The sequence below is a fragment of the Tuber melanosporum genome, assembly GCF_000151645.1.
Source record: "Tuber melanosporum whole genome shotgun sequence assembly, scaffold_40, strain Mel28".
Lineage (NCBI taxonomy): Eukaryota > Fungi > Ascomycota > Pezizomycetes > Pezizales > Tuberaceae > Tuber > Tuber melanosporum.
Genome location: NW_003299085.1, coordinates 538,780 through 549,609, shown reverse-complemented (window position 1 = coordinate 549,609; position 10,830 = coordinate 538,780). Strand labels below are relative to the sequence as shown.

General features: G+C 49.5%; 1 protein-coding gene; it reads left to right on the top strand.

Moving 5' to 3' along the window:
- The first annotated feature begins 1,857 nt into the window (after positions 1-1,857).
- On the top strand, positions 1,858-5,739 carry GSTUM_00007970001 (uncharacterized protein). XM_002839767.2 has 8 exons: positions 1,858-2,692; positions 2,759-3,297; positions 3,404-3,741; positions 3,821-3,928; positions 4,008-4,501; positions 4,558-4,886; positions 4,956-5,079; positions 5,134-5,739. Exons 1-8 carry the CDS (start codon positions 2,373-2,375, stop codon positions 5,456-5,458), a joined length of 2,577 nt encoding a protein of 858 aa, XP_002839813.1. The 5' UTR covers positions 1,858-2,372; the 3' UTR covers positions 5,459-5,739.
- Positions 5,740-10,830: the final 5,091 nt, after the last annotated feature.

Sequence of the window (10,830 nt, the reverse complement as noted above, 5' to 3'; positions counted from 1 at the left end):
CTATCGTCTTCGGACGTTGCACTCCGTCTCACACAAGGGCCATGTCTCGGGAGATCCAATGCCAGGTGTTCCATGGTGGAAAAGTGCTTCATAGCGCAGAATAAGACATCCATGATTTCTCTTCACTTGAAGCGCTGATGAAAGAATCTCGCTAAAGATGGGAACCGCTGAAAATTTTCTAATAATAGGCAATCGTTCAAAGGCGTACTGTCGATTTCTGCTCCAAATTTCGGAAAGACGAACCTTCGACGGAGCGCCCTTGCGCAGATTTGCTGCAGTCTCGGGAGCGCTAGGCTAGAAAGGGAACCCGAGAGGGAGCCTCATCCTTGGACCTTTCTACAGGCAGGGAGTTCTCATACTCGTACGACTACCGCTACTTTACCCGTACCTACTCCCGCAGCCGAGTTGAGGGTGGACACCTTAGGTGGCAATTCCCATAGAAAGTGTCCAACATCAACTGGGCCACGGGAGTATCATCTGGTAAATTGACACAAGTACCCAATAGAAGGTTATGATTCCTGTTTCTCCTTGCGGATCTGGTCTCGGTTTAAAGACCAAAGTCCCCTTGTAAGGCCTACAAGTAGCTGCTCTTACTGAAGAAAAGAAATAGTGAACTTCGGCTAAGAGGCCTCAGCTTTTGTAACCTGCGACTACGGTACGGTAGTTGAGCGTTTGGGAAAATCAAACCTTGCAAAAGAGCTATTAGCCAATTTTACAAGAATGTCTAATACTAGTACTGTACGGCACAAGCATCGGGGGGAGGATGCTCTTCCCAGCCCATCAAGGCAAGGATTATTCCGCAGGTTAACCTAACTTAACTGCTCATTAACTTTCTTTTCGGTACTTGCACTTGCACTAAATACTTGCACAAGTCTGGTAAATACTTGTAAATACTCGTTAAATCCACCACCTCGTGGGGATCGGAGACCTGAAAAAAGTGCTGGTGTTTTTTTCCAGACGGGGTGAAGCTAGGGTAGGCCGAGCCTGCTGGATCTCATCAACCGGCATTCGTAATTTTTTAACCTACTCTGCTGCGCCTATTGGGGTTTAGCACAGCCATTTCCGTTACGCAATCCGATGGTGGATCTAATGGGTTTTTTACAACATACATACTGGATTACAGGTACTGTACTCGTAGGATCTACTCGAGTAGGTTGTTGCGCCTTTTTTTCCTCTTATTTTTTTGATTGATTGATTTGCGCCACCGAGACTCCACGCAGGACCGCCGGGTAAAGCACCGCGCCGAAGTCTTGGGTAGGTGAGCCCCGGCAATGCTATCAGACCTGGAGGTTGACCCTGTTATTTAGGGATCTAGATTTTGCGCCGAGTGGCTCATTTACACCAGACAAACTTCAAGTATGGTATCTCTGCATCAGCATGGATGGCGCTACCATAATTCACTCGTTGATGCTTTGCGGGATAACCCATGATGGGCTATGAAAGAGTCATGGCTGTATCTCATGCGTTGATTGGTTCAACGATACTGACTGAGACTCGCAGCCCCACTTTATGATCAGTCGCTCACAGCTTTTTGTCTTAGGAATATATTCAGAATAGGATAGTCTAAGGAAAAGCATGTAATTCTCTTTTCACTCGTGGATTGTGATATGGCTTCCGCAACAAGCTTTTTGTCTGCATGATCAGCGCTACCGTAGTTCATAGCAACGGATCAACCACAAACATGAGGTGACCCGGCGACCCGAGTCGCTGGTATTACATGAGGGGTGGAGTACCGTACTAGTACAGTATCATACTTGGCTGAAAAGCCTTGGAAACTGCGGTGGCTTATCTCTTTTACTACCTGGTGCCCACCCCTGCAGTTGGACACAGGATTTAAGGTATCCTTTCGTTGTGCCCTCAATGCCCTACGGTACAGTGCCGCATGGTCTGGTATAGCTGCAGATTGAGATTCGGCTCCCCAGGTTATCCATCGCCGTAACTCATTCGACGCTTCCGGCTGACGCTCGGGAGCCGGTTGGTGTGACCCTCGGGTTATACGGCTTGGGCCCCTGTCTGTCCTGATGGATGTGTCTTAGTGCTGAGCGTGGTGCAAGCACCTAATGTTGGGAGAAGCGGCATTCAATAATGGAGCTGGCTAGCAATTCCTTTCGCTGTACTAGTACGGTACTGTACTCGTACATAAGACCCATAAATTCCTTTGGCTCTTGATGTAGAAGGCTCGGATGTTCCAATACCTATTTTCTTCGGCGCCACGAATTGTGCTCGATATAAGGGAAGGATAGCTCCGGAGAGTTCCCTACCCCTCCGCCAGGGTGATATTAATGCAACACGGTTATCTCGGCCAAACATCTTAACTGGCAAGCAACATTAGCCTGGCCAAGTACGAGTAAAGGGGAACAGGGCAATTGAAGATGGGAGACGTTTCGCCGGGAGGGAAGGATCCGAGCCCACCGCAACCAGAGTTTCACGCGTCGAGTTGGTCGTTCCGCGACGAGCAGACTGGAAAATTGAAAAAACGGTGGACAGCAATAGTGGTCGCTGTGGGGGTTCTTTTGACGACCACACTGGTAACTTCGGTCGTGGTCCATTCCTGTGGACTCATGAATAAGAGACCGCGCTCAGCACACTCAGAAGACAGAGGCTCCTCTGACAGTGATTCGGACAGTTCCCAGGACCGCGATGAAACTCCGAAGCCATTCGTACCAAAGCTCGCTCACTTGGTTCAGCCATTGTAAGTATTCTAACCCTTCCCACCACCAGTACTGTACACGAAAATGTCCTTTGCTAATATTCACAGTATGGGTGTCGAGGGGGGCGGGAACACTTTCCCCGGCGTTTGCATGCCATACGGCGTTGTTAAACTCGGAATCGATATGCTCCCACCGGCTGGTGTAGCTGACGCGTACTCGGGATACTATCCTCGCGGCCGGGTCAAGGGATTCTCCATGATGCATGAATCGGGGACTGGTGGAGCGCCGAAATATGGCGTTGTCTCACAGTACCCGGTTACTGGTGCACTGGAGAATCCACTGGTCGATCACGCTGTTGCTCGAGCAGTGCCGGATGAAGCGGCTCTCGGCTGGTACAAGGCTTCGTTAGAGGGCGGGATCACTGTCGAGTTGGCAGCCAGTCACCACGCCGGAATCCTTAAACACACCTTTCCCGCCATGGCCACAAATGCTTCGGTGGCGGGGAATCATGTCATTGTGGATGTGTCATACCACCTGCAGAGTTTCCGTGGACAAGGCATTGGGCAGAATTATGTCGAAGGGAGCATTAAGGTGGACAGCAACGGGTACGAAGGTTATGGTGTTTACAACGGTGGTTGGAATTTAGGTGAGCTCAGTATGGTCCAGGAGAGAAAGGTCTTGGCTTCGCTGGAAAACCCATAGGGATCGATGAAGCTAACCTGAAGGCAAAATAAAAATAAAAACTACGGTAGGTGAGAACTGGAAGATTTACTTTTGTGGAAAATTCCGAACAATCCCGGTGCAGGTGCGTACATTTTCGGGAACAGGTGAAGTGTTGGAATCCTACGGAGGGACCTCCGCCATCTCTGGAACAAAGAGGGTTGGCGCCGTCTTCTCATTCGGCGCATCCCGAAACATAACCCACCCACTTGCTGTAGAGTCAGATATCGGAATATCCTTCATCTCGGCGGAAAAGGCATGTAAATTCATTCAGTCAGAAATTCCGCCAAATCAGCCTTTCGGAACTCTTGTCAACTCCACCAAACAGACATGGGAGGAGGAAGTCTTGTCGACTGTTTCTACCGCTGAGGTAATCTTCGGGTTCTGATGCTCTATGGTGAGAGAATAACCAAAAGAAAACAAAAAAAAACTAATGCTGCTATCTTTAGACCGATGACGCGAAGCTCAAGCTCTTGTATTCGGCGATTTATGGCATGTACATCGTTCCCTCGAATAGGACGGGAGAGAATCCAAAGTGGGAATCTTCCGAACCTTACGTAAGCCACCGATAGCCCTCGAAGTAGTGATCTGGCACGGGCGTTAGTGATGAGTATCTAGAGCTAATCCGAAAACCAGTATGATGACACATTCACCTTCTGGGATCTGTTTCGCTCTCACACCCCATTGATGCACATCAGCCAGCCAGGGCGATACGAAGAGTACATCCGCTCCACAATTGATATCTGGCGACACGACGGGTACACTCCCGACGGGCGGTCTTCAAACTTCAACGGTCGGGTCCAAGGAGGTAGCAACGCGGATAATGTTCTCGCAGACGCTTATGTTAAAGGCGTTCGAGGAAGGATCAACTGGGAAGATGGCTTCAAAGCAATGGTCAAGAATGCCGAGATGACCCCGGAAAACAACAACGACCAGATGGCTCCCGACTCATCGACCAAGGAGGGTCGAGGGGCTCTACCGGACTGGTTGGAACGAGGGTACATCACGACAAAGTACTCTAGAAGCGTGTCTCGGGCATCCGAGTATGCGCTGAATGACTTTGCCTTATCGCAGGTTGCCAAGGGCCTGGGAAAGACCGCCGAATACGACAAGTACCTGGGGAGGTCCAGGTAGTAGTGTCTTTATTCCACCAGAAGTATTGCGCCTTATAGTGACGTGTATTTAGGAATTGGCGCAACCAATGGGATAACAACTCTATGGCTTTCGGCGGGGAATTCACGGGGTTCTTGTCGCCAAGGGACATTAGTGGAAATTTCCCAACGCCGCCCCAGGACCCATTAAGCTGCGGCGGTTGTTACTGGCGTGATGCTTACTATCAAGCTCTCCCATTTGAGTACTCTTTTGGCGCACATCATGACATGGAGACGCTCATCAAGTACATGGGTGGTGAGGAGAAGTTCGTCGCACGATTGGAGAAGATGTTTGAGCCCGGTCAGAGCCCGACTGGTTCCCCGAGATTTGGAAAAACTATATTTAACCCTGGGAATGAGCCAAGTATGTTTTCCACGATTACCACCATCTTTCCTCCTCTCGAAACGAATGACTGACACCTACGCCCCCTAGGCTTTGCAACGCCGTACCTGTTCAATTACGCTGGGCGACAAGACCTTACAGTCGAGAAGTCGAGATATATTGCCAAGACCTACTACAACTCTGGCCCCCAAGGCCTCCCAGGGAATAGTGATGCGTAAGTGCAATCCACCCAAGCCGAATCGGAACCTATACTAACACCTCCCGCCAGTGGAGCGATGCAATCTTGGCTCGTTTGGAACATGCTCGGCCTATATCCTATTACCGGAACAACCACCTTCCTCATTGCCTCGCCTTGGTTCTCAGACCTAACACTCAGCCTCGGAAGCCCTTCTAAGACCGTGAAAATCACTTCGACCGGCGGTAGCGAAACTGACTTCTTCGTCCAATCCGTCAAACTGAACGGGAACAATTGGGACAAGAATTGGCTCAGCTGGGGCGACCTGTTTGAGAAAGGCGGGACGCTAGAATTCGTCCTCGGGGCAGAAAGGACAAAGTGGGATACTGGCGAGAGACCGCCGAGCTTTGCTACGTAAATATTTTTCTTCGTTCTTTGTATCACTCTTATTTGTAAATCGTCTTATCTTTCCTCCGGCTACATGTATATATGATACCAACAGTTCGCTCATGGCTTTTTTTTTGGATTTATAGGAGTTTTCTCTCTTTTTCCTCCTTTTCCCTCCCTTCCTTTCTTTCTGACACTGCATGAGGATGGGTGTTTGTTCATGTTTAGCATTACATATCTCTCGCGGCCACGAGAGCTCGAGATTTAAATTTGGTAGTAGAATACCCCTAATAATACTTTTTTGGAATATCATATAACATGACACGGATCTCTCCACGTCCCGAGTCACTTCTCGGAAACCGTGTGCACCCTCCTGCGCCATGTCCTATCATCATGTGAGAGTCTAACGCAGTAGTCGTTCCAAACCCGAACCCGAACCTGGAAACCAAGCATTCCTAATCCTTCCGCCGGGCAGAGCGTCTCGTGATGATGACAGGGCCATTGGGGATATAGTCCTTATCTTGGCAGGGCGCAATGATACGATTAGAATTTTTGCCTACTACAGGGGTGGCTCGCCTGAGATCTCGGAGAGCATTTTTTGGTAGATCTAATCAACTTCCACTACGTGTTCGATGTTGGAACGCTTGGTGGGCAGACCTTCCGCCTTAGCCCATGGGATCTGCTTTGTTTCACGCCTACTACTCGAGTACCGGCCCACAAGGAGAAAGCGAAATGACCTCCTTTCTCTTGTCGCCATGCCCTCGGTTGTAGGGTCTAACAATGAGGTCCTGTTCCCTTTCTCCGTGAATGGCCCAATACGTATTTATCCTTGCTGTGTTGATGGTATTATTGCCGTCCAAAAACTGTTACCGATAGGATATAAAGCCTCTTGGAATGCTAGATATTCAAATATCTATACTGTTGGCCGTGTTGGATACCCTAGTTTATTGGCTTTCTCTCATTAAAAAGGTTCGTGGGGTTTCGTATGGGTTTCGGAGCTAGCTGTTCGGATATATATACATATTATCCTAGTCTCTCCCTGAGTATTGCCTCCGCTGGCTATCCGGTCCATCATTTCTCACGCCCACTTGTGGTCACCCACGGTGGTTTTTCACTCTCACCACATTATCCTTAAGAGGTATCCTTAGGGTTAGCTACAAGGAGGCGTTCCTGACTCCTCGGTAGAGTGAGCATTTGGGTCTGAGGAGCAAACCCACACGAGGCACGACGCGCCACCACACAACACCGTACGGCTACCAACAACGGGCCTGCCTGCGAGAAGCCGCTAGCTGGGCAAGCAATAGGAAGCTCAAATGGTGTAAAGGGGACGCGAGCAGCGAGAATTACCAGACCAGGGTGGCATTGCAATGCCGGACGGATGCCCAGTTTGTATCAAATATGACGAGGCGAGCCTATGATACATAGAGCTCCACAAGAGCACAGTTGCCAGGTATTTGAGCTTTGTGGTGCGGGTTGCTGTTTCCTAACTGAATACCTAATCCCACATAAGAAGTTTAGGGTGTCATTCAAACGCTATGTCTTGAGAACTGCGGCGTCGGGGCAGTAGACACGGGAGGAACCAGGGTAGAAGGAAAAAAAAGTCCTCAATAGTTGCCCTCGGGCCATAGAAACTGCAGGAGTTTTCGCCGCGATTAAGGGGGTAGAGAAGCGATTTCTTGATTATCTAGCCTGCTTTCGAGAGGCGGATCACCGAAGCTATAGGAGGGGGAGCATCTCTATCCGAACATCTCTCCAATTCTGAATAAAGGAATGAAAACTAGAGAAAATTTATCAGTAGTAGAACCTAAGAAAGGAACCAACTTATACGGAGACGTCCCCAATTGGGAGCTGGAGTAACAAGTTTAATAACCAAGATGGAATGGAAGATGATTGACCATCTTAAGGCTCTGACATCTCGAACCCTCCCATCTTTGAAATCAGAATACTGTCCACGGAGCCAGAGGTTAAACTTCCTTAGCTGCCGGCGTCACGGCATTGTTAGTCTAATTGTACAGTTGGAGGTAGCTATCGTCAAACACCCGGGACCCCCCTTACTTGGGCTCCATTCCCACAATCATTTCGATACTTATATGCTTAGCTCCATGAAGCAATAAGCTAGCTCAAGTACAGAAGCAAAATGGGAAAATTAAGAACTTTGACAAGACTTTAGCATGAGCAGTATCATACTCGAGCATACCGTCTGTCCCACCCCTAGAGTATTTTATTTTTCTTCTTATTTTTATTTTTATTTTTATTTTTATTTTTTTCCCAGGAGGTGAACTGGGCCTATCCACATTGGTGCAGGACTCCTTCCGTTTGTTTTGTGCCACGGGGAAGGGAGAAATCTTGTTGGCACTAGGTACCAGTAGCTACTCATGGGCGTTGGGGTTGCGCAGTAGGGTTTGGCATATGCTAGGGAGCGAGGCTTGGCACACATGTATTTCTCTTAACTAGCGGCGTCGTAGTTAGGAAATACACAAGTCATTCTTTCACCACCACGCACACACTACAGGTTATGAGCCTCTGTGCTTACGATTGACAGGACCAGTATAAAAGCAATCGTCTACGGGTTTACGGCGGTTCTTTTCTGTCGTCCTCGTCATCTTTATTTTATTTAATCTTTTATCCTCTCTTTTCACGGTTTTTACATGGCGAGAGAGTGTTCGGGCCCACTATCTAGATTAAAAATGTCACAACTACTAGATACGCAGTTGGCCGGACGTTCAACGTTTCCTCTTTGGGGGGACAACAACTTCGGCCCATGGCGGCAGCGCATGTCTGATCAGCTGAAAGAGCTGGATCTATGGTGGATTGTTTCTGGGCGGGAGGTCGCCCCAGCCGGAACTGGTATGGATGCAGCAGCGGTCGAAGTGCATGACAAATGGCTTCGGCGATGCTTTCGAATCACGGTGAAGATTCGCAATACAATGGAACCTCACATTTGCGCCCAGTACACATCAGACACCTATAACGAGAACCCAAAGTCACTCTAGGACAAGCTAGCGGAAAGCTACCGCAAGGAGCTTGGTCTCGAGCTCTACTATTTCCAGAGGTCGCTGTTCGATTGCACTCTAGAGACACACGGGACAGTGGCGAAATACGTCCACAAACTCGATAGGATTATCGAATGCCGACGTGAAGCCGAGGAAATCATTAAGGCACGCGAGAAGACATTCTACTTGCTTAATGGACTCCCTGCATCCTGGCATGAGTGGCGGGACCTGCAGGCTACAGTAGTAAAACCTGATCAACCCGACGAGCTTATCGCAGCTATCAAAGCCCGCGAGATGAGCCTCAATCGTGACCGGGAGGCCACAAACGATACAGTCCTGGCTGTTGGCAGCAAGGGTTATAGGGGTAGAACCGGATCTGGATATGGAAGAAGCAAAAAGGTTGAACGCAACCATTCCTGGGGTAGGAGCAGGCATGATACGAACGAGACCTTAACCTGCTATTACTGTCAGAAAAAGGGACACAAACGTAATGAGTGCAGGAAGATGAGGTCTGATCGGGCGAGCGGAGTGGAGCAGGATAAGGCGAACACACTCACCGAGTCGATGGTAGAGTCTATGTCGGGCACCGTGAGCAGATCGATATTCACAGCCTTCAGCTCCCTCACATTCCCCGCAAGTCAAGGTTAATGGCCGTTGGACAGTGGTTGCAGCACCCATGTTACCGGGATGAGGGAGTATTTTTCACGATACACCTCAATTGCGCCTGGAGAACACAAAATTCGAGTCACCAATAATGTGGAGATCGACGCCCTCAGGACAGGTGAGATTATGCTCCATGTGCGAGACCCAAGAACCAAGCATGGTAAGAGCTTAGTGATTCCCAGTGTCCTACACGTACCAGAATGAGGAAAGAACAGTTTGCTGTCTGTCTCGCAACTGCGCGGTTCAGGTTACTTTGTTGATTTTCACCGGATGGGGGGAGCCTCTTTCCAGACAACGGACAGATTGGACGTTCCATTTGAAGAGGTCAATGGAATCTACATTCTACGAGGAAACTCAGCAGAAGACAAAGAACATGCGATGGCTCTCGAGCAGAATACGGCGGACTCTGAGAAAACCGGGGCTCAACAGGCAGCCCTCTGGCATTTTCGTCTCGCGCACTTGGGACTTGACGTGGTGCGCAGACTGTCAATGGAAGACAATGCCATACTAAGACTACCGGTGGTGCCGCGTTGCGTGTGTACTGGATGTGTCAATGGAAAGATAATATGGAAACCTTTTCCATCTTTGCTGGCTAGCTCACGAGCATCCGAGGTACTTGGGATCGTTCACAGCGATATTACAGGACCAGTGAGTCCTAACTCACTCGGGGGAGCGGTCTATCTTATTATGTTTACAGATGACTTCACACGGTTCAAGGTTGGATACCTTATCAAACGAAAGTCTGACACTTTGAAGTGCTTTAAGGATTACAAGCCACTGGCGGAGAAGCATCACGGAATGCCGGTACAGAGACTACATACTGATGGTGGAGATGAATATACCTCCAATGAGTTCACCCATCTCCTGCAACAGGAAGGAATCGAGGCGCAGCGCACCACGTCCTATACACCACAGTCAAACGGCATGAGTGAGAGGGCCAACCGGACGATCATCGGAATGATACGAGCTCTTCTGCATGCAGTTAGCGCACCCAAGGAGCTTTGGGGTAAGGCTACGATGACTGCGATCTACGTATGGAACAGGCTTCCCTCGAGGGCTCTTGCACGCGGACGAACAACCTATGAGATGTGGTTTGGGAAGAAACCGTCTTATGACAATCTACGCGTCTGGGGATGTGTCGCATATGCTCAGGTCCCCAAGGAGAAATGCAAGAAGTTGGACCGGACAGCCCAGAAATGTATGTTCGTCGGGTACACTGGCATGGCACAGCAGTATTGACTCTACGATCCTAAGAAACAGCAGATAATTCTCTCGCGGGACGTAGTTTTCGAGGAGGCTACGTCATATTACCCAGTCAAGATCAGCAACGGGACGCCCCAGGCATGGTTTTACGCCCCTATAGTGCAGCCATGGGAAGAACATCTAGTGTGGGGAGACGAGTTTGATGGCGAGGAACCTGACTTCAAGATGCTGGACCGCCACCAGTCTGAGTCTAATGAAGAGATGGAAGATGGGGAGGATACAGATGGGTCAGTGGATGAAGTTGGAGAGGAAATGGTACAAGCACAAGTATCCGGGCCGGAAGCAGGCAGGAAGGCTCCGAGGATAGTACGAGAGCTGGAGGCTGATGGGGATAGCAGCTTCTAGGATACATGCAAGGGGAAGCTACCAGTGGTACATGAAGGGAGACGAACAAGGAGTCACAGCGTGAGTCAGGACATCGGACACTCAGCCAACGCCATGATCAAGACAGTCCACATGGTCGAGATGGGTCCCGCGAGCTACA